At 42.1% G+C, this 24,391-nt stretch overlaps 1 protein-coding gene across 36 annotated transcripts in view; it reads right to left on the bottom strand.

The window, feature by feature from the left end:
• LOC105491720 (epithelial stromal interaction 1) overlaps positions 1 to 24,391 on the bottom strand; it is a 307,766-nt gene that overhangs the window by 259,772 nt on the left and 23,603 nt on the right. For all 36 annotated transcript variants that reach the window (XM_071081429.1, XM_011758361.3, XM_071081425.1 and 33 more), the window contains exons 2-6: positions 23,715 to 23,773; positions 22,244 to 22,327; positions 18,890 to 18,963; positions 18,036 to 18,119; positions 7,468 to 7,541 (exon numbers count right to left, since the gene is read on the bottom strand). In XM_071081429.1, coding sequence (XP_070937530.1) covers positions 7,468 to 7,541; positions 18,036 to 18,119; positions 18,890 to 18,963; positions 22,244 to 22,327; positions 23,715 to 23,773 — 375 coding nt within the window. The remainder of the gene's footprint in view (positions 1 to 7,467; positions 7,542 to 18,035; positions 18,120 to 18,889; positions 18,964 to 22,243; positions 22,328 to 23,714; positions 23,774 to 24,391) is intronic.

Genomic DNA, 24,391 nt, shown 5'->3' with positions numbered 1-24,391 from the left:
CTCAATAATGCTCAAATTTTCCGAAGACAGTATTTCCTAGGAATTGTAAAACAGAATTTATACAATATATTAGTCTACAAACTCTACTTTTGTCATACACAGGCAACCTCTTTAACATCTAGAAGGACTGGATGTTATAAATTAGGACTCGGTTGTACTTTATATCAGGGGTTCCGAACCCCCGGGCCAGATGGGTACTGGTCTGTGGCCTGTTAGGAACTGGGCCCACAGCAGGAGTGAGTGGGCAGTACCACCCAAGCACCACCTCCTGTCGGAACAGCAGCGGTATTAGAATCTCATAGGAGCAGAAACCCTTTGTGAACTGCGCATGTGAAGGATCTGGGTTACATCTCCTTATGAGAATCCAACGAATGCCTGATGATCTGAGGTGGAACAGTTTCATCCCAAAACCATCCCCCTTGCCCCATTCACGGAAAAATTGCCTTCCACAAAGCCAGTTCCCTGGGCCAAAAAGGTTGGGGACCACTGCTTTATATACACTGTAAACACAGATAAGTAAAACAACACTCACAGACATAAGGGACAATGGTTACTCTTGCCTCGCTATGGGCACATGGGCACCGAGCTCTTTGCACCTCCACCTCCTCCCTCCTCCCCTGAAACACAACGTTGTATTACTGAAGAGGTGGTTTGGCCAGTCCCCACTAAAAACATTTCATATGAATGTCAACAAAAAGATATTCACAAAATGTGTTATTTTACTACCTGTACTTTTAACACATATCAGGCACTTCAGAACATCCAGAAGAAAACCCAGACATTTCCAAACAAAAGTAAAAAAAAGTACTTAATATTGTCAACCATGTATACAGTAGTGAGGAATAAAATACACACACAAAGCAATGGTTAAAATATGAAAATGTCTCCTAAATATGATCATTCTGGCACGGAGCCTTCTCCTCCTCCTTCTCAGGTCTTCCACCCCAAGTCCTCTTACCCACTGAACAAATGTGGACATGTCATCCCGATGTCACTTGCAGAGGTGGTCTCACAAATCCATTTCAAAAAGTCATTCCAGAAGACATTTTCTATGATTTTTTTAAGAAGTGAGCATTTGCAAGATGTGTGATTTTATGACTCTTTTATCATAATTTAGCAAAACCTCTTTACATCTAGAAGGGCCAGATGTAGCAAGCGTTCTTTTAAAAGTTTGGGGAGGTCAGTTGAGAGCAGTTTTTCCCATTACGTACACAGGGCTTCTATACAGGGCCAGTACATCTCTCCAAAGACCAGTGGGTCCTGGTCCTTCCAGTTGCCCAAATGTGGCTTATTATCCTACCATTTCTCTTCTGATATGAAGGTATGGTAGATGGGAGATCAACCCCGCCTGGTGGATTCTAGCAGTTTCATCCGTCAGGGCTCTGCTCACCTTCTGGACCACTAAGGCCTTGCTTGGTCCATTGTCATCAAGAATGAGGCAGGCATCACCCAACTGGGACAGAGTGGTCACCCCAGGCCTCGGTCGTGCAGGGTTCTAGGCCTACGGAGGTGGCAGAGTCGGGTCCATCTGCAGACCTGCCTTCCAGGCCTCACCCCACAGCACTCTCTCCACGGTGTTCCCACAGCTGCCAGGCTTCCCACCCCACATACCAGTGCCACCCAAAGGGGCTGCATCCTGAAGGCTTCATCTAGGCCAGGCGGGGTTAGGCCAGGAGGCCCAGCAGCCAGCTGGGTCTGGGCTGACCAGAGGCGGCTGCCTGATGGTCAAAGAGGTGGAGTGGAGAGAGGGGTCCTCCTCTGCATCAAGGCCTGGGCCCTGCTGGTGCACAGCCATGGCAAGGGCTCCAGGTGCCTGCAGGGCAGAGGTTCGCTTGTCCTTGGACCCCAGCTTTCCTGGGAGGGCCATGGAGGAAGTGGCCATGCTCCGATTCTCACCAAGCTCTCTGCAGGAACTCCAGAGTGGCTTTTTTTTTTTTTTTTTTTTTTGGTGAGACAAGGTCTTGCTCTGTTGTTCAGGTTGGAGTGCAGTGGCATGATCATAGCTCACTGTAACCTCAAATTCCTGGCCTCAAGCGATCCTCCCACCTCAGCTTCCCAAGAAGATGGGACTACAGGCATGCACCACCACCCCCAGCAAATTTTTGTATTTTTTGTAGAGATGAGGTCTCCCTACGTTGCCCAAGCTGGTCTCGAACTCCTGACCTCAGGTAATCCACCCATGTTGGCCTTCCAAAGTGTTGGGATTACAGGCATGAGCCACAGCACTCAGCCTCAGAGCAGCTTCTTATTACTTTATTTGATTAAAAGAACAAAGCACTTTGTAGTTTAAAACCATATGAATATACAATCTGTTACATTTAATGTGTAAAGAAAAAATAAAATCCCAAGCGCCCCCAACAGACTGAATGGATCCCCTTGTAGCCAAGTGAATTCCAGAAAGAAAAACTAAAAGAGAAACTAAATTCCAAGTTCTAAATGCTCCCTCCCTTTTGGAGTTTAGGCACAACTAACCAGTACATTAAAATAGACATCCTAGACTGCCCTAACAGACTCTTTGTGGCAATAAGATACCAAATTCCAGCCTGACTCTGGTACAGCATCACATGACAGAAAGCAGACTCTGAAGGAAATAAAAATATTTTACCCCAAAATATATTTCTTTGACATATTTTGAAATGGCCCTGTAAAGCTGTCTTTTGTGGGGTAAATTTGCATCTATAGAGACACTCTTACCCCTTCCAGGTCTTTCCCAGATCAAGGAGAGATAAGTGAGAATCTGTTATTTTTAAGGGTTGAAAAGAGAGGCTTTGAGCCAGGCACGTGGCTCATGCCTGTAATCCCAGCACTTTGGGCGGCCTAGGCAGGTGGATCACAAGAGGTCAGGAGTTCAAGACCAGTCTGGCCAATATGGTGAAACCCCATCTCTACTAAAAATACAAAAAATTAGCTGGGCATTGTAGTGCATGCCTATAGCCCCAGCTACTTGGGAGGCTGAGGTGGGAGAAATCATCTGAACCCAGGAGGCAGAAGCTGCAGTGAGCTGAGATTGAGCCACTGCACTCCAGCCTGGGCAACAGAATGAGACCCCATCTCAAAAAAAAAACAGAAGAGAGAGACCTTTCTTTTTTGGTCATCAAGTGGTTATTAGACATGAATTTTAAATTGTTAATGTTTAAAATGTAGCCAATTCTTACATCTCCAGAAAATTCTTAAAAGAACACTTTTTCCTAATACCCACACACAAAATGCATCTGTCCTGCTTCACTCATTTTCCTACCCTAGCTGGTTAAATAGGCTCAAAATTCAAACCTGTCTTAATACTCATCCAAAAAAACACAATTGGAAAGATGACTACACCCCACCACCACCAACAACAAATTACCAATTAACATTTAAAATGCTGAGATTTATTTTACCCCATGTTTTAAAGAACCGAAATCATAAAATCCTATGATTGTTTTTTTAAAAAGGCTTATCAACGGTTACTTCACATCTTCTACCTAATAGAAAAGTACACCCAAAGGTATCACACATGAATTTTTATAAGTAGTAAATAATTACAGAGACTAAAAATAACCTTGAAACTTAGACCAAGGCTAACGGCCGATTTCTACCCTGTTTTCAGGCTCAAGAATCCTAAAACGAATTCTAAATTGTGAAATTGGAGTCTGTCCCCAGCCAGAGTAGCAGACTTAATGCACCATTCATCTGTTCTGCTCTCAGCCGCTCATTGAAACAGTCACAGTCATTCGATTTTTAGGGAAAAGACAGTACTGCAAAAGTACATTCCAGAGGTCCTTCCATAAAAACCATCCTGTGTGCTCCATCTGCATGTGCAATCTGCTTGTGTATTTTCAGCCAGCTTGCACGGGCAGATTACTGCGTACAATTAGAAAGCAACCTCACGGGCATTCGATAAACTGCCTTCATTATTACACTCAGGAGAGCCCCTTTGGATGTCAATAAAAGCCTAGTTTTCTGCCTGTTAGCTAAATAATTGACAACACTAAAAATAATCAGAAGCAAATGAACGAAGTCAAGAACAAGGTGTTAAGAAAGAGCACATTAAGATTCTCATGGTGGTGCCCCAGGTCGCTATCGTGAGCTTTTTCTCCAGCAACTTGGATTTACAATCCGCTCAAGTCCATGGTTGCCCTCTCTACAGAAAACAGTATCATTCCTGGTCTGCTGTGCGAATCACACATTGCAGCATGGGGAAGCTAGCAAAGTACTGACTGGTTTGAAAGAATTTCTTATGCGTGTTTCTATTTTGTGTTCCTTCGTTTGACAGTTTCAGGAGAAACTAATTTGGGAGGTGGGGGTAGGCAGTCTGGTTGGTCTGGCAAAACCTTTGTGATGTTAAAAATCCAAAGAGCTGGCTGGACTCGGTGGCTCACACTTGTAATCCTAGCTCTTTGGGAGGCCAAGGCAAGTGGATCACTGGAGGTCAGGAGTTTGAGACTACCCTGGCCAACGTGGTGAAACCCCGTCTCTACCAAATATACAAAAATTCACCAGGTGTAGTGGCATGCGCTTGTAATCCCAGCTACTTGGGAGGCTGAGGCAGGAGAATCACTTGAATCCGGGAGGCGGAGGTTGCAGTGAGCCAAGATTGAGCCATTGCACTCCAGCCTGAGCAACAGAGCGAGACTCCGTTTCAAAAAAAAAAAAAAAAATCCAAAGAGCTTTCCTAGACGTTTTTTTCCCCACCACAAACTGATTCTAAGAAGGTATGACAAAGACTTGTCATATAGAGGATCCATCTTTTCTAAATCTCTTTTATGTTTCTAACTATACAATTGCTGCTTATTTCATGAGCTATTGGTCTTTTAATTTCAAAAGTAATTCAAAACACAATACTCTTTCAAAGAAGAACCTCACGCATATACCTCTTCTCGTGTTTCTCAATAGGCTTTAAAAATCAATTTGAGATCCTTCTCGTTTTTAGCCAACCTCTCTTTTTCTTGGTTACCTGGGACTTTTACAACAAGCAGAAGAAAGAGCAAGAGTGAAATGTGCGTGTAATTGAATTCAGCTCCACTGACAGTAGGCTGGGTGGCTGAGGGCAAAGTTTTTTTTTTTCTTTACAGAAAAAAGAGTGATTGATCTTCTGTATTTAGTTGTTTTACTAAGACTCAAGAAGCTAGAACTATAAAAGAAAGGAGGTTGGACGCACAACTTCTAAAGTCTTTTAAAACTTCAAGAATCTCTTATCCTTTACTTTGCCGTATTTAGAACTCTCCAGAGAATGAACCCATTCAACTATCCAGTCCTGTGCCCAAGGCCCCTCACTGCTAAGTAGGTCTTCCCTCTTCTGATGTAAAACTAGTATGTCATAGGACAATGACATTTGTTCTCATTTGTGACTCTAGGCTACCAAAGTTGAGAGGTGAAGCCAGCTGAACTTCTGGGTCGGGTGGGGACTTGGAGAACTTTTCTGTCTTACAAGAGGATTATAAAATGCACCAATCAGCACTCTGTAGCTAGGACTGTAAAACACACCAATCAGCGCTCTGTGGCTAGCTAGAGGTTTGTAAAATGCTCTAATCAGTACTCTGTAAAAACATACCAATCAGTGCTCTGTGGCTAACTAAAGGTTTGTAAAATGCACCAATCAGCACTCTGTAAAATGGACCAATCAGCACCTGTAAAATGGACCAATCAGCAGGATATGGACAGGGACAAATAAGGGAATAAAAATGGGCCACCCCAGCCAGCAGTGGCAACCTGCTTAGGTACCCTTCCACACTGTGGAAGCTTTGTTCTTTCGCTCTCCACAATAAATCTTGCTGCTGCTCACTCTCTGGGTCTGTGCCACCTTTAAGAGCTGTAACACTCACCACAAAGGTCTGTGGCTTCATTCCTGAAGTGAGCAAGTCCAAGAACCCACTGGAAGGAATCAACTTCGGACACAAAGCCACCAGCCCAGCCCCTAATCTCTCTCACCTCTTCAGGCTGAGTCTTGAAATAAATTCTCATTCATTCTCTACCCATGAGAGGAAAGGCAATGATACATTCACAGCGGTCATCTAGTGCCTTCCTCCCACCATATCTCCGCAAGACAGACAGTTTCTCCTGGTGCTTAGCTCCTTAGTTTCCCACTAGCTCCTCACTCAAATGCCTTCCTTAGAAGAAGAGTGGAGAGAGACAGGCTAAGGATTCTGTGATGAAAATTAGAGTGAGGCTCCTTTTTAGCTGAGGAGGATGACATCACTTACCAACACTTTCATCCTACCCAATCCCATCTCCCATCTATTTTCTGGCCTGGGTAGCAGAAACACAGTATCTAACTTGTTAAGGAGCAAGCAGCGGGTTGAGAAACTTCTCTTCCATTCCTGCCTCTGAATCTTAAAGCAAGAAAGGGCTGCTTATGATAGAGGCAGGATAATTTTAGTGGCGTGAGAAATCAGAGGATACTGTGCTGAGGAGGAGGAATATGTTGGAGGGTGTCACAAATACGCTCACCCCGACATGTGAGTGATCTTAAATTCTGCAAACAAGGAACAACAATGGAGCGAGAGATCAGGGCAGGCAGTGAATATTTCATATGAAAGTGGAGCGCCCACTACTGGTTCTGGTGGGACCAGAAATTCACGTACAGCCTCCATAAAATAGAAGTTATATGAGCCTACTCAACAAGGGCCACTGTAAGAAGGATCATTTCAAGTGCCTGTAATAGGAACTTTTATGTCATTTACATATTTTATGTAATTCTTGCAAATGGCCTATAAGATAGATACGATCTCTATTTAAGAAAAAAAAAAAACAAAGAACGCTGACATTCGAAGAGTTTTAGTGGGAGCTAGGACTTTGAACCCAGATCTGCTTGGTTCTATTTCTACCACATTTAGAATTAATGTAGGGCCAGAAATAGGATTCTTTGGTTTTGTCTTTTAATCAATGTGCAGGTAACCTGGCTACCAAGAGTTAGTACATGAGCGTATCCTTCAAGCCTACATAACAAAGTAGATTGCGTTATAAAGCACGTAGTAGTTGCCCCGTATCTATTAGCTGCTGTTGTTCACAAATCATACTGCAAATTACCTTGCTGTATGACCACCAGTGGAGAGTTTTGCCAATAACTACTAAATGACTTCTCAATTCTTGTCTAGAAAAAAATACAGGTGTATAGCAGCCCTCAGTCCATTAGATAAATCCCTGGTCAGTTTAGATTCTGCTTAGGCACTTCAGTGCACACACTCTGTTCCTTATATTGGTATCCTGGAAGTCAACATAAGCAGAAGTACCTTGGATCACCAAAGGATCAAGTCTTCCAAGTCATTTATAATGGAGAATTTCTCAAATTTAGTGTTATTGACTACTCAAGGATACTTTGGTGAGTAGACATGACTCCCACCTTACTTACATGGTGACAGAGTTCAATGACATAATATAACAGCCAATAACCCAATACCAGGTGTTTTGACAAGTGACCATCACCTGAATTTAAAACCTGTATGAACAATCTGCCTATAAAGGCACAAAGTTCTGGAAACATTAACTTACTATTGTTGATGCTCTCTAAATGCTTCTCTCCTAAGGTTTTCTTGAAGTCTTTTTTTCTCCTCCAGTTTATTGCTCTGAAATTGCAAATATCAAAACATAACTTATTAAAGATGCTTTAAGCAGAGCCATGATGCTAAAGTTACCCAAGGTCCAAAATCCTAAGGTTCAAGCAGCCTTGATAGTCTAATACAGTATCCTGCCAGAGGCTCCAAGATGGTATTCCCTGTCAGACCCACAGGCACTGGACTGAAAGCCAGGAGCTCCAAGTTCTTTCCACAGCTCCCCTCTCCCAACTTGATTGGTATAATCACAGAACCAGTATTTTGCGTTTTTATTCTTTAGTTCAAATGATAGCAACATTTATTTTTTAAGCAGTGCTTTCAAAATGTTTTAATGAAAACATGAAATTTCCATACCAAGTATGTTAAATTAAAATTATAATAAATGGTTAAATAGCTCATACAAAATTTATATATACACCCAAATTCTACTAAAGTATTCAGGAAGAGATTTTCAATAAGACAACCCAACTCCCTTCTGACTTAGAATCACATACTTAAAGCTGTTGAGGGACTGAACAGCACATGTCATAAAAGAAGCCATCCACTTGAATAGAAAATAGTTGTTTTTTTTTTTTTAATTAGCTGTTTGGAGAGCCTGGAGATAAAGGGCTTCATATTTGATATTTCTGTCACCATGGCTCTGGCATATTTTAATCCAATTTAAATAACCCAGGAACATTTGCTTTTTGCTCACCATGACACTCTGTCATTTTTTAACTTGCTATGACCTATGAAAAACAAGTAAAATTCCTAGACAACAAATTTAATGGGGAGTTGAAACACATTCTACTATCCAGGAGGATCATGAAGTTTTAAATGAATCCAAGAGAGACAGTAAGCAGCTGGGTTTACTTTAATAAAAAATTGGATTTGCCCAGAAGAGGACCTGTGAAAGGAGAAAAATGGAAATCATCACTTTCAAGCCCAAACATAAGTCTGGTTCCATCTTTCAAAGAAAGGAAAAACCTGCTTGTATTGTTCATTTCCATGAAAGTCTTCATTCACTTAAAACTAATTACTAGTCCCATTTTGAAAGGCAAAATGGATGATTTCGGTTTCAGAAAAAAAAACTAAAGGAAATTTACTACAGTCCAAGAGAATCAATTATAAGGCAAGCAACTGGATTATTAACGAAACACAGAATTCTAGGAGGCAAACTAATGGAAAATTATAAAAGCAAATAAACATGATTCTAGTCTAGGAAAAAATCCTGACTCATGAGCACAAAAGTGTTCAATGGTGATGAGTTCCCTGCCCTCCAGGGTGGGGACTAGGGGGGTTGCGGTGGATCTCAAAGGGTGAAAGACAGCAAACAAGCAGTAAGTGTTGATTAAACCAGTATTCAGAAAGCTACTCAGAGAACAGTGAGAAAGCCACAAAAACAGCTAGAGACAAAAGGCTGGATTCCTTTAGCGAGGTCAGAAATTAAGACCACTGGTTTTAACCTTTTCACTAATAGATTCCAACTCACAGTCACATAGTAGCTAAATTGTATCCAACAAAAGTCTACTTATGGCTGGGCACAGTGACTCATGCCTATAATCCCAGCTCTTTCGGAGGCTGAGGCGGGCAGATCACCTGAGGTCAGGAGTTTGAGACCAGTCTGGCCAACATGGTGAAACCTCATCTCTGCTAAAAATATAAAAATTAGCCAGTCATAGTGGCAGGCACCTGTGATCCAAGCTACTTGGGAGGCTGAGGTAGGAGAATCACTTGAACCTGGGAGGCGGAGGTTGCAGTGAGCCAAGATCACGCCACTGCACTCCAGCCTGGGCGACAAGAACAAAACTTCATCTCAAAAAAAAAAAAAAAAAAAAAGGCCGGGCTTGGTGGCTCACGCCTGTAATCCCAGCACTGTGGGAGGCCGAGGCGGGCGGATCACAAGGTCAGGAGATCGAGACCATCCTGGCTAACATGGTGAAACCCCGTCTCTAGTAAAAATACAAAAAATTAGCCGGGCATGGTGGTGGGCGCCTGTAGTCCCAGCTGCTCGGGAGGCTGAGGCAGGAGAATGGCATGAACCCGGGAGGCGGAGCTTGCAGTGAGCCGAGATAGTGCCACTGCACTCCAGTCTGGGTGACAGAGCAAGAGTCCATCTCAAAAAAAAAAAAAAAGGTCTGTTTATGCCTCAGAAGTTAATAGTTGATGGAGAAGTATTTTGGGGGGAAAAAAAGTAGTAGTAGTAGTATTTCTGGAGTAGTTGAAAAATTATATTCAATCCCTATTCATATCAAATGCCTGTTATATGCTTGGTACCATGTTAGATGCTGGGAATACAGCTACGAACAGAGCAGTGCCCATTCTGGAAAATGTTACAGCCTCGTTGGGGACACAGACAAGAAAGCAATGATGGCAGTGTGCTAAACACATTAGGGGAGAGCAGTCTGCAAATAACATAGTAAGAATGTAGAAAAAGCACTTAAATGGATTGTCAGGAAATGCTTTCAAAAGTTCCACAGTCACTCAGTGCCTACTTAGTATTAGACTCCATCCTCAGCACGAGAGCCAAGAAGTTGAATAACACTGGGAATATGGTTTCTAACTTCGGGTAAGCTGCATGTTACAAGGGTGCTTCCTTCTATGGAGAGTAGACTCACAGCTTTCTTCATATTCCCCAAAGAACTGATGACTAAATAAAAGGATAAATACCATGGATCTAATGAGAGATAGAAATTCTAAATCCAACCTAATCTTAAGCAAGAGTGTTTCAGGAGGAGGAGAAGGTAGGAAGAGGGTTACTACACTCCATTATATGGGTTGTTCAGCCCAGGGGGTCCCAGCAGGTGGGAGGGGGGTAGGAAAGGAAAGATAGAGCCACTGTTAACCTCACCAAGATTTGTACTGCAGCATGTGGCTGCTTTAGCACAGAGGAGGTATGTTTTTCTGTGTCACACAAAGACACTATCTATCAGCAGTCTGAGCACCCACAGAATTGACTGCCTGAATGCAGAATTGGTCTCTAATTTGCACAAAGACAACCATGGGCTGGTAGTAACCCCGGACAGGAAAGGGGCGTTCCCAGAACTTACATTTTTTTTTTTTTTCTTTGAGGCGGAGTCTCGCTCTGTCACCCAGGCTGGAGAGCAGTGGCGCGATCTCGGCTCACTGCAAGCTCCGCCTCCCGGGTTCCCGCCATTCTCCTGCCTCAGGCTCCTGAGTAGCTGGGACTACAGGCGCCCGCCACCCCCCCCGCCCCGGCTAATTTTTTGTATTTTTAGTAGAGACGGGGTTGATTCACCGTGGTCTCGATCTCCTGACCTTGTGATCCGCCCGTCTCGGCCTCCCAAAGTGCTGGGATTACAGGCGTGAGCCACCGCGCCCGGCCCAGAACTTACATTTTTAATATACAAAGGCACAAGAGAATATGTCAGCTCAAGGAAATCCAAGAAACTCATAGATAAATTGAACAATGTTTATAGAAAGAAGTAGAAGATAAGGTTGAGAAAGTAAGAAGGAATAATTATATAGGAACGTATGTGCCAAGCAAAGGAGTGTGGACTTTATGAAACCCAACAGTAAGCCATTATATTAAGCAGGAAAGGAAGTGGCTCACTCTTTTTTTTTTTTTTTTTTTTTTTTGAGACGGAGTCTTGCTCTGTCGCCGAGACTGGAGTGCAGTGGCCGGATCTCGGCTCACTGCAAGCTCCGCCTCCCGGGTTTACGCCATTCTCCTGCCTCAGCCTCCCGAGTAGCTGGGACTACAGGCACCCGCCACCTCGCCCGGCTATTTTTTTGTATTTTTTTACTAGAGACGGGGTTTCACCGGGTTAGCCAGGATGGTCTCGATCTCCTGACCTCGTGATCCGCCCGTCTCGGCCTCCCAAAGTGCTGGGATTACAGGCTTGAGCCACCGCGCCCGGCCAGGAAGTGGCTCACTCTTATAACAACATGGAGGTTAAACTGCAGCAAGGGCCACAAATACACAAGAACCCCTGGGGTGATTCTCACAGTAATCTAGGCCTTAAATTATGAGCCCCAAATTAAGTCAGCAGGTATAGGGGACAGAGAAGAAAGGACAGTCTTGAGAAAAACTTAAGGGACAGAAATAATAGGAAGTATGACGATATGGATATGGGACGAGTAAGAAAAGGAGGAAGAGTCTAAGATTACTATCATTTAAGAGCGTCAGAATGAACTTATGAGTTCGATTTTGAATTTATTGGATTTGAGGTATATTTGTGGAATATTTAGGGAGAAATATCAAGCATGCGGTAAAATATATGGTTCTGGAATTTAGAAATATGGTCTGGCCTGAAGATACGGACTGCAGAAATCAGCACAAACAATAACTAAATCCTCAAATGTGGAATTTTTCACCTAAGGAGAGGGGCCTAGGCCCAGCAGTATCAGAGGAGACCAAGGGATGGGATCTGGTAAGCATCAACAGTGGAAAAATGAGTAGCAGAAAAGGTTCCCAGGGACGTTCAGGAGGGTGGAATTTGAAGGACAGAGTACTTATAATCGTTAATATTAAATTTTGATTTTATTTATGTATTTATTTATTTGAGACAGGGTCTTGCTGTATCACCCAGGCTACAGTGCAGTGGTGCCATCTGGGCTCACTGCAATCTCTGCCTCCCAGGTTCAAGTGATTCTCATGCCTCGGCCTCCTGAGTAATTGGGATTATAGGTACGTACCACCACACCTGGCTAATATATGTGTTTTTGTAGAGATGTAGAGATGGAGTCTCGCCATGTTTCACAGGCTGGTCTTGAACTCCTGGGATTAAGCAATTGGCCTGCCTTGGCCTCCCAAAGTGCTGGGATTGCAGGCATGAGCCACTGCACCCAGTCTTAATATTTAGTTTTACACAAAGCAAAAAAAAAGTGAGGAATTTAAGAATCTTTCCTGGGTTCTTTTCTTTCTTTCTTTTTAAGAGCCGGGGTTTCACCATGTTGCCCAGGCTGGTCTCAAAGTCCTGGGCTCAAGCAATCCTTCCTTCTTGGCCTCCCACTGTCCTGGGATTATAGGCATGAACCACTCTGCCCAGCTGGATTTTTCAATTAAGAACACCATTGGTGATCTTAGTTAGATTAGAACCAGAGAAGCATTAGAAAGAAAAGCCAAACTCAGCCTACCAACAAATGAGGAATCAGAGAAGGAAAGGAATCAGAGAAGGTAAATTCTTAAGCTAGCTGAGCCATGTATCCCCTGGGGAACTTTTTTTTTTTTAAATAGAGATTCTTTGGTTCAGGTGATCGTTAGAGAGTCAGTCCACAGAGTGACATTTGGGAACCAAATGTGGTAGAGGAGTCTTTGAAGAAGTTTGAACCATAATGCTTAGGACAGAGGAGTTGAAAGCAGACCACTATACAGAAAATTTTTTACCGTGAGAGATTTGAGTAAGATTAAGTCCTAAGAAAGAAAAACAAAAACAAAACAAACAACAAAACCAGAAAGTGAGAGGAGAAAGGGAGCATAACTGATGGAGAAGCAAGGTCCCTAGGGAGACAGGAGGGAAGATGACATGGTGAACACAGGTGGAAGAATCTATAGTACCAATGAGGAAAGGGACCTTCTGATTCCTCCTGAGATAGGATGGGGGTAGGTGCAGCAAAGGGAGAGTAAGAAAAGAGAAAAATAAAGACACTTAAGGCCAGTGGCCTTTATTTCCTATGAAGTAAGAGACAAGGTCACGTGCTGCAAATGAAAGGAGAGTATAAGAAGAATATAAAGCCAGCAAGAATTTTGGTAATTGGGGTTGGTCCCCAGTTACAATGCAAAGAAAAAAAAATGCTGGGCATTGGGCATTGTGAAAGACACAGCTGAGATGAAATCTCAGAAATGCGGTGTGGCAAAAGAAAAAACAAAAGTCACATTTGTTTTTCTCTCCAGCAACCTCATTCATGTGGGTTTAGTAGAAATGAAATAATTGAATCCATCCAATTCATGCATAAAAATAATAATACTCTCTATGCCTCCCTTCCAAGAGGTTGATATAATAGATCCAATGAGATAGTGTTAAAGCACTTCTTTACATTTATAATTAGGTTAGGGAACCTTTACTGAGTGCTCACCAAGTGCTAGGTATCGTGCTAAGATCTTTGCATATATTGTATCCTCTAGTCCTGCCAGTCTCATTATTACATTATTATACCCACTCTACAATTAAGGTAAGTGAAGCACAGAGAAGCTATCAGCCTACACTCTTAGTACCACATCTTTATTTCAGAGATATTAACATTACAACATTATGAAGTTAATTAGTGAGATCCTATTACATTTCAATGACCAAAGGTTTAATGCCTCCACCAATTCATCTACAAAGAAATGCATGATGTAGGAACCACATTTCTTGGAAACACTGATGTTCCCTGAAAGTTTTCAGAAATGGAAATGTTTCCCAGTTTATATAAACAACATTGAAATAATTTCCTCAATGTTGAGTTTACCCCTAAAATTTTTCTTAAACTGGTAGTCCTTGCTACTACTTGCTTCCTACAAATAAGAAAGCAACAAGTGTAATTCCTTAACATGTACTTGTATGCATCTCTGCATCTAATATGCAGAACTTATTTTCTACCAGTTAATTCCTACTTCACCGTATGGCATTAAAACTAACTGTGCTTCTCAGTGTCTGCATAAAACACTGTGACTTCCAGTGCTTCAAATGACTTTGGCAGCCATAGCTTACTGGAAAGAGCAAGGAAAGGTGTTGGAAGTCACTCAGATCATTAGCTGATTTCCTGAATTCTCTGAGGTTATGAGGTTGGGGGATCAAATGAAGTACAGTTGGGCCTCCTTATCTATGAATTCCATATCTGCTGACTCAACCAACTTCGGATGGAAAATATTCAGGGGATGAGGAATAGATGGTTGCATCTATACTGAATATGTAACACTATTTTCTTGTCATTATTCCCTAAACAATGCAGTATAACAACTATTTACACAGCATTTACATCATATTAGGTATTATAAATAATCTAGAGATGATTTAAAGTATACAGAAGAAGGTACATAGGCTATTGTAAATACTACTCCATTTTACATAGGATTTTGGTATCCATTGTGTTGGGGGGGTGGGGGAGGCAGCAACCAATCTCCCATATTTAAAGGGTGGCTGTATTTGGAAACTATATAATACTGCATATTATCTCAAACATATGTAGATCAAAAGCAGAGTAAGATGAACCTAGGAAATAGACAGAGTCTTTAGAATGGAGTTAGAAGATTTCATAGTTTAGGTTTGTGGGTATCACAAAAGTATGGGAAAATAAAATTATTATTTATCATGTGATTATGGGGGGAAAATGTGATTTACTCCCATAGCACTAAATTTGGGTGAAATGCTTGCTGTGGGGAGTTAGGAAAATCTGTCTATTTATGCTGAAAGAACCAGTGGCAAAACACTCGCATCTGGTAGACTGCTTTTTTACTCTAATGCTCTAATGTTTTAGAGACATTGTCTCTGCTTTATAGATTTCTTGGATAAGAAATCAATGCATCATTATAAAACCACATGAGTAGTATTAGTTTCCTATTTCTGCTGTAATAAATTACCACAAAGTTAACAGCTTAAAACAATATACATTTATTATCTTACAGCTCTGGAGGTCAGAAGTACAAAATGGGTCTCAATGGGCTAAAATCAAGGTGCCAGAAAGGCTGTGTTCCTTCTGGAGGCTCAAAGGAGAATAATCAGTTTCCTGGTCTTTTCCAGCTTCTAGAGGCTACCTACATTCCTGGGCTAATGGCCCCTTCCTGCATCTTCAAAGCCAGCAGCGGTGGGCTGAATCTTTCTCCTGGTATCATCTCTTCTTTCTCTAGCTCCCTCTTCCAATTTTAAGGGCCCCCGTGATTATATTGGGCACCTGGATATTGCAGGATACACGCTCTAAGGTCGGTTGATTAGCAACCCTAATTCCACCTGTGACCTTAATCCCCTTACCCATGTAAGGAAACATGTTCCTAGGTTCCACGGATAGAACGTGGACATCTTGGGGTGGAGCATTATTCTGCCAACTACATGAATTAGAATCTATTTTTAAATCAGTAAATATCAAACACACAATAGTCCAGCTATTTCCCCAAATCTTTGCTCTCCCTAGCCCTCTGAGACTTGGCTTTAGAATGTGGATGGTAGAAGAGGGTAAGAAAATACCTTTTTCATTTAGTGCTAAGCAGTGGTGTGCTGGTCAACATTTAATCAGGTCTAGCAGGTAGGAGGAGGGGAAATTAATCTGTAGCATTTACTGATTTCCACATCGTAAATATTTTCCAGCACAGTCGGTTTTAAGCTGACAATGATGAAGCCAAGTAGCTCAAAAAATCCTGAAAATGTCACAATTCTCACAGTACAAGCCAGTACCAGGAAGCTACAGCACATCACTCGAAGTATATATACTGTGACAGACCCTAGTCTAGGGAATGCAAGTTACGTTCCTGAACTGAATACAACTGAAATATACCAGTGCTGTCTCCAAATTTCCCCTTTTACCCATAGGATTAACTCTTCATGGGCCCGCCTGACATGACTGAATACTAAAGAGCTGGTTGACTTTCACACCTTTCTGACTATGAAGGATCAAAGAACATGCACAAATGCTGGCCAGGAATCCAGTCTACTCTTCCCTCACTAAATGCTGCATGCAGAGATGATGACCAATCAGAATGAGACCCAATGCCCCCTGACTTCTTTTGGGAGAGAAGGAAATGAAGGCAGAAGGGGACCAGCGGCCAGTGGGGGGAAAGTCAGAGACAAAGCTAGAGGCTCTTGGACGACAGTGGGCTGCTTGGATTCTACGTGGCTCAGAGTTTTCTGGGCAGCAGCCATTTGCCTAGGGAGGAGGGCAGTGTGTTTACAGGCTGATGTCCGTGTGTGTGTTTGCTGTGCATTTTAAAAAATAAGTGCTCCATAAGCACAGCCATTATCACTTCCCTCAGCCATTTCCACACTGGCAATGTGAAATATCTCATTTCTAGATGGCTAATGTTCATTTTTCTTATCTGACACAAGCTACTAACTAGGCTCACATTTAACATGAAAAGCTACAGATTTATCTACAGCAGGGAAGGCTGGGATCATAGTGACAGTGCAGGCCAATCGGCCAGAGAAATCACACCTGTGGAAGAACAAGGATGGGTCACTCCTTCTTTTGCAAGGTCATTTAAATTAATGCTCCTCGAACTTTTATGTGCACAAGAATTACCTGTGGAGCTTGTTAAAATGCAGATTCTGATTCAGTAGGTCTGAGGTAGGGCTAAAGATTCTGCTCTTTTAGGCCGGGCGCGGTGGCTCAAGCCTGTAATCCCAGCACTTTGGGAGGCCGAGGCGGGCGGATCACAAGGTCAGGAGATCGAGACCACAGTGAAACCCCGTCTCTACTAAAAATACAAAAAATTAGCCGGGCGCGGTGGCGGGCGCCTGTAGTCCCAGCTACTCAGGAGGCTGAGGCAGGAGAATGGCGGGAACCCGGGAGGCGGAGCTTGCAGTGAGCCGAGATCGCGCCACTGCATTCCAGCCTGGGCAACAGCGTGAGACTCCGTCTCAAAAAAAAAAAAAAAAAAAGATTCTGCTCTTTTAACAAACTCCCAGATGATGCCAATGTTGCTTGTTCAAGGGCCATATTTTCAATGGTAAGGGTCTACAGATCAACTCTCTCTCCCCATCTCTCACATCCTGGCAAATTTATGCCAATAGAATTACAGTTATCATGTTAGGAAAGGGAAAAAAAAAAACACCACTTTTAGACAATGTTAAAACAGTTTAGGCCAGGCATGGTGGCTCATTCCTGTAATCCCAGCACTTTGGGAGGCCAAAGCAGGTGGATCCCTTGAGCCCAAGAGTTCGAGACCAGCCTTGGCAACACTGTGAAACCCTGTCTCTACAAAACACACACACACACACACACACACACACACAAAATAGCTACAGTGGTATTAACCTGTAGTCCCAGCTACTCAGGAGACTGAGGTGGGAGGATTGCCTGACCCCAGGAGACTGAGGCTACAGTGAGCTGTGATCACACCACTGCACTCCAGCCTAGGCAACAGAGTGAGACCCTGTCTCAAAAAAAAAAAGAAAAAGAAAGAAAGAAAGAAAGAAAACAGTTTCAACTACACACATTTATGAATAGTGTACACTATTGACCCATGAAGAAATTAGCTGTAAATGACCCACATGCCAGCCAGTTATGGGTATTAATTGACAACTAATAAATGACCTTTAGGACAAGAGGTTGTAATGCAATAAATATTAAGGGTATGCAAGCCTCTTCACCCTATTCCTGGTGATGACTTAACGACTGTCTTTGTTCTACCTGAAATACAGACTATGCTCCATAAAGGGAATACCTCCTCTAAAATCACAAGACCTAAGCATGAATCTTCCTTTGAAGGATAAAATGGAAGGAAAAAAATTGGATGAGGAAAAGAAGGGAGGGGATAGAAACAGAGAGAGAGAAAAAGATGGGTAAATTTTTAAAGTCCCTGTAATAAAAATCTTCTACAATGAAACTATAATTGTTGATCAGCAAATGTGAACTAACCCTCCTCCTCCTCACCTTCTCTCTCTGAATTGCCTTCATTTTTTGGAGTTCAGCTTCTTCAGCTTCCTTCTTGATTCTTACAGATTCTTCTCTTTTTAGCTAAATTGTATTGAAATTACAGAGAACGAAAACAGTTACCATTTTTCAGTCTGAACCCTGGAACACAAAATTATGATGAAAGGCAAATTACAGTATTGTTTGTGCTATACCTCACCATGATTATAGGTTGTTACTTCAAGCTACTTAGATCACAGAGAATGGCCGGGCTACATCTTCTGCCTGTGAAATTTCTGTCTTTGTGTTTCTTCCTTGGTCTCTCTCTTTTTCAATGTCTCTGTCTTTATCTATCTCTGTCTCTCTCTCTCTCTCTCTCTCTCTCTCTCTGTGTGTGTGTGTGTGTGTGTGTGTGTGTGTGTGTGTGTGTGTGTGTGTGTATTGGGGAGGGAGAAGGGAAAATAATTTTTCCTGATTACAAAACTCAGTGTTCATTGTAAAAATCGCTGGGAATCTTAAATCTTTTTTGTACTACTTCCATGACTGGCATTCAGTAAACAAATCCACATTCTTAGAACCAAAACATTCCAAACATAGTAGACTTTAAACTATAGTTAAACATAGTTAACCTAAACGAGAAAAATAATTCCCTTAATAGAGGGTCTTACTGAGTGATAAAGGGCTTGGGTAAGAACTGAAGGTATCCATCTCTTCACTTCTCACTTCGTGATAGCTTTGATTTTGAAAGCTGCTGTTTGCAGTTGGTTGGAAGGTTTTATGCTTTTGGTAAAGTTACTGTGTTATTTCACGGTTACTTGAAAGAGCTGGTACTCATATTCCTTACCAAAATTAAACTAAAAGAGATGAATTCTGACCTTTTGCTGGTATTTAGATTGCATCAGCTGGAGTTGTTGCTTCTGTCTGACTTCAGTTTCTGACTGGCTTCCACCTTAGGAAAAAAAAAATCCACAAAGGTGAAACATAAATATTAAGCTGAAATGTCAGCCATCGAGGACTAATTAATACATAATAAATCTGTTACATGAGTTTCCTTAACGTTCTCATGCTCTTAGAAATAAGAACATAACCAGTTTTCCTAATAAGACCTTAAAGAAGAAGAATCACTTAGAAGAAAGAGCTGGATAGAAAGAGGAGGCCACATTTTTAAAACAAAAGAGCACTTTACCAAGGTTTTCCAATCATGTAGGTATTAAAGTATTCACTTGGATTGAAACCATACCTAAAGGTCTGTGCTAAATAGAAGAAATAATGCCTGTCTTGGAAATTGTAGAATATTCTTCCTGCTTGAATATGACCATGCCTGAACCTAGTAAAGACGGTGATCAAAGGTGCTTCTATTGCTTTTCTTCTTCTAACTCTATTGCTTTATGTTCAAGCAGCAAGGCTCAGGAAGCTCTCAGAGGTCTTGCCACTAGACAAGTATGTAGTCTTTATAACCCAGTTTCTAAAAATACAATGGGAATATTCCAGTTAGTAACTGATCCATACTATTTATTGTTCTTTCCTTATATAGTCAAAATAAAAATGTGGATGTGAGATGATTTACTTGCTCTCTCTTAAACCTAAAAGAATTTGAGGCAGCTTGACAGTCATCTAAGAATTGCTGTTTAGGGAATCCTCACTGTTTATGCAAGCTCGGTGTGCGTATTATAAAGATTCCTTTGAAATAATTCTCTGGTGCTTTGGTCACTAAAAGTGTCAGCTCTCTGCAAGATTCACTCTCACAGAAGATGCATTAAAACAATTTGTGTTCACTATAGATCTTATAATTGAACTGAGAAAGATACCATAGGGACTTTTCTTCTGAGATCCAAAAGATAGGCCTGTTCGGTGTTGGCCTTTTGACTGCTATTGTGGGGAATGGGGGATGTTTCTTTCAAGACAGTGAGGAATGTTGATGCTTTTCTCTAATGTTACAACAACTTTTAGTATCTCCTGCAACCATTCCAATATTGTAAGGGGTAGAGAAGTAGAGGAGGAGTTGAAAATTCGAAGAAATGGAGGAAGTCAGATGTTTAAGCATTTACAAGTTTTGTTCAAAACTCATCTCAAAGTTTAATACATTCTAGAATTTTCTTCTCTACCCCCAAGCCCCTCCCACACACACACCTGATTATCCCTAGATAATGCATATAACAGGAAGTCAAAATGAGAATCCTGCTCATTTTCTGCTAAGACTTCAAGACAACAGATGCCAAGCACTTCAAATTCCAAAGTGAGGTAATGGCCCCTCAAAGCAGGATCTGCAAGGAGATAACTGAAACCTACCTTGGGGAACCTTAACTAACTTCACCCTATAAAAGAGGTTGGTCAGGCCAAAGGGAGGCAGAAATCTGAGGAAAGATGTCATTCTGCCTCTCTTCTGTGTTTTGAGGAAGGAGAAATCGTCACATCAGATGAGCAGGAGAGGTTTAATGAAAATCAGCTGGAGACCTCAACCTGCATTTTTAAGAGTCTGAGGGTCCTAGTGGATTCATGCCTAGAACAGTTAGAGCCTAAAGGTATAAGGCTGTTGTCAGTTGGCCACTGAGATGAGTCCTCAAGAAGAGGTAGCTACATTATAAATGGCCCGTATTCACAGTTTATGAAAAGAAAGAATGCACAAGTATTCCCTGTACTTTTAATATTATTCTCATGAAAGAGAATGCCAACATAAAGCCATCTAAAGGGACTTGCCTATGAGGGCCATGTCAAGAACAATGGAACCCTAAAAGGAGTCTACCAAGAGCCAACAGTGAGGCCAAGCCCTGCTGACAGGAAAGGAAATCATATCAGGGAAATCCAGGTGGGAGATGGGTGGCAGAGAGTGGAGGATGCTGAAAAACTCGAAGAATCCCAGGAAGGAGAATGAACAGTCAGCGCAAACCTAGGCTCAAAGAAACCAGGATCACTACACTACGAACCCCGACCTCTCTTATCTCCACTTCCTGCTTCAACCCTAGAAAGGTCAGAATCTGGGAACAGAGCAGTGAATAGAGAAAAGTCCAGCCACACCCTGATCCACTTGCTAGATTCCTACCTGAAACACGCCTGGGTTAGAGCAGGGCAGCAGCTCTCATCTCCATTAGTAACAGAATTTTGATCAGTACCTAAGACTAAACATTAATTACTGAAACGAGACTGTTTTAGGCCTAGAATTAGCTAGGTCACCCTATTGTTTGAGAAAGACCAAAAAGCTTTAATTTCTTACAGCATCCAAAAAGCCTGGGAAAGACTGGTCTCACACAGCCAATCTCAGGGGCCAAGTTAGGAGATATTAAAGCTGTTTTCTGATTGTATCCTTCGAGTCTGGCTCATATGCACAAAGGAGGCACTTGAGATTAGCCCTTTTCATGAAATACAGTGGGATGATGATAATATTACTATTACTTCCTCTCATTAAATAATTTCCAAATTAGATTTTTACCTATGTTCTCATGTTCTTGGCGGGGTGGGGGGGGGTGGGTGAGGGAACTGCTCTAAAACTGTTGCAACAGAAAGTGGCCCGTGACACAAGACTTGCTTGTATTAACTAAATCTGTGGACACTGTGTGTCCAACCCTTTAAATTTTCAGCTGCTGCTAAAAGAGAAAAAGCAAAGAAAAGATGTGAATGATTCCCATTAGGTGGCATCCCCTCTGAATGATTCAAACACCAGCAAAGGCGGCCCAGACAATTCATCACACTGGCAGCACCTGCTCCAGAGGCCCAGAGGTCTCTATCTGTAGAATAAAAACACAGGTGATGTTTCTCTTCTACCCACCACCAGGTTTCTAGCTCACTCTCATCTTCCTTTTGGAACTGACTCTCCACTCCTTTTCTTCAGATTAACATTTAACTGCCATGATTAATATGCTCGTGCTAGCATTTACTCCCATCCTGACTAGTGCTATGACAGGGCATATGCAGCGCCCCAGGTAAGCTTTCTTCAGAGTCAATCATCTAAGAGGCTCTAAATTATTTGGCAATTAAGCCATCACTGTGTTCCCATAGAACTTGGCATTACAGGTTTGCTACTTGCAGAAAATCAGGAAAAAAAAAAATGTATACACACACACACACACACACACACACACACACACACACATACATTAAACGCATTCCACCCAAGCAGCACAATGACCAAACAAACTACAATGGACATTCACAGACAGACATATGCAAGCTGCTAACAGGATCCATAGGTGGCCCCGCCCTCTCGCATTCAGGCAGTGGCTGTGCTTGCTTACCTAGCCGCCTGGGCACCAGGTGAACTGGTTTAGCTCTGTTCTGCTCCTTCCACTTCTCCAGGTTGGCCAGCTCCTGTTCCGCAACTAAGCCAGGTGAGAAATATCAAATCGTCAGTTACTAGACTTCTAAAAGAAAACCAGTCCCTTCGAAGCATAAGAAACAACTATTAGAAGGCAATTAACTACATATGAGCATGAGTGAACAAGACTTCCAGGTTAGAAACACAATATTCAGCCCTGACCCCTATGTGTCACCCTGGGCCCGGCCCTGTGGCACTTCTCACCAAGAATCAGCACAGAGGGTTCAAATTTGAAAAACCACCTGGGCTCCTACTAAAACAAGGAAGTATAGCTTTTCCTACCATTCTGGCATTTTTAAAACTCTGTATCAAGTTAATTTTTAAAGTTTCCTATAGATAATGTGTGCAAAACTAGAATATTTTCATGTCAATAAGAACTTTCCACACACAGGTAAACATATCCCCAGAGAATTCTGATGCCCATACTCGCTTTATGTTCAATGCTCCCCAAGCTTACTGCAACTCTAGGGAGCGAGGGCTCGGTGCCACAGGTGGGGGCCCTGGCTCTGGTTTCGGGCACTCCGGACCGCCATGCAGAGTCGGCTTCCGGGGGAGCTGTGCTCATTTCCTAAATGTTCACTGTGCACGACAGCAGGGGGCGCCAGAGAGAAACTAGTTCTGTCACTCCAGCGCCTTCCCTTATCTCCTCATGAGATCCAGACCACATTGAGACTTAAGCTCCTGTTAAGTATTTAAATCAAAAGCTTGTAAAATACCAGATCGGCTGGCAGTTCCTGTAGTCCCTGCATGGCTGTGATTGTCATATTCTGCACTGACCCACTGTCCCACCCGGGACTACATGTCTGGTGGGGACTCCTTAGAGCGCTTTTTCCCTTTTGTGCCTTTCTGTCCATCATTAGTCATGAAGTTAAATTTCGTACCAATTATCTAATAAAGGAGACCATCGAATTTCAGCATAGCCCCACAGCTGAACTTGAACAGCCTACTATTTCTTTGTGAACTAAATGAACTTTAGTTCTCTTCCACCTCTAAAGCATAATGCTATAACTTTAAATGGCAGCATTTATATTTACCGTACATCAGTTAAACACGTTATGCACACATTAAGTACAGAGAGCACAAAAACGAGTAAGATGTGGTCCCTGCCCTCAAGGAGGTTTATTGGCAATAAGTGTAAAGTTTTTCAAGTCAGTAGAAATCCAGGATCTACCATCATGTCATGAGTTGTTACTAATGTAGAGAAACAAACTTAGAAGTGTTAATAGAATATTTTTAAAGGTATAATCAAAACTGCTGATGCTTTAAAAAAAAAAACTTTATGAGATTTGGTGAGTCTATATAAATCAGAAAATAAAAATACTTCACACCAAAATAAACCAATTGTAAAAAGAGAGAAGCATTCTGAATGTTAAATGAATGGCTATACGTACTTCTTTGTATCTGATTTCTCCGGTTTACATTTGGTGCTATCAAGGTATATGCACTTGTGCTAAAAGGAAGAGAAAAAAAATGCTTATTACCATGAGAAACTACCAATGCATATAAACCACCAGATATTTTTCCTTCTATTATACTGTATTTATGATCATTACCATCAAATAGGCACCATGAAAGATAATCTTCTTAAGTCCCTGGTCTGTTCTCTGGGACCTCACAATCTTGATGTCAAAGTAAAACAAAGGACATGACCAAATAAGGAAATATAAAAAATTCGATGAAGAGTGACAAGGGACTAGTTGGTATACTGTCCTTGTAGGGCTCCACCATTCCTCTAGGTGGTGCTCGTGAGTAAATTCCTTTAAGATTGCTTTAGATTGGCATTCTCTTCCGTGTGACCACACCGAGGTACAGGAAACATTGGCACATTTTTTATTCCCACAGACTGAGCGTAGAGGCCATTTGCGATGCAGCCACCTCCTCTTGATGACCTGAGTAGCTAACTGGCTTTTAGGCTTTGACTTTTCTAGGCCTATGTCCACTGGGTCTCTTCTTCTAGGGACACAGGTTGAGCATAATCAGGGGCTGGGAGAAGCAAAGAGTCATTTCAAACAGGGGGGTCAGGGAAGACTTTTTAAGCAAAAATATTCAACTCCATGACACTAGGAAG

This window comes from Macaca nemestrina, chromosome 16, assembly GCF_043159975.1.
Source record: "Macaca nemestrina isolate mMacNem1 chromosome 16, mMacNem.hap1, whole genome shotgun sequence".
Classification (NCBI taxonomy): domain Eukaryota; kingdom Metazoa; phylum Chordata; class Mammalia; order Primates; family Cercopithecidae; genus Macaca; species Macaca nemestrina.
The sequence above is the reverse complement of the archived record's forward strand: the minus strand, read 5'-3'. Positions and strand labels throughout refer to the sequence as shown.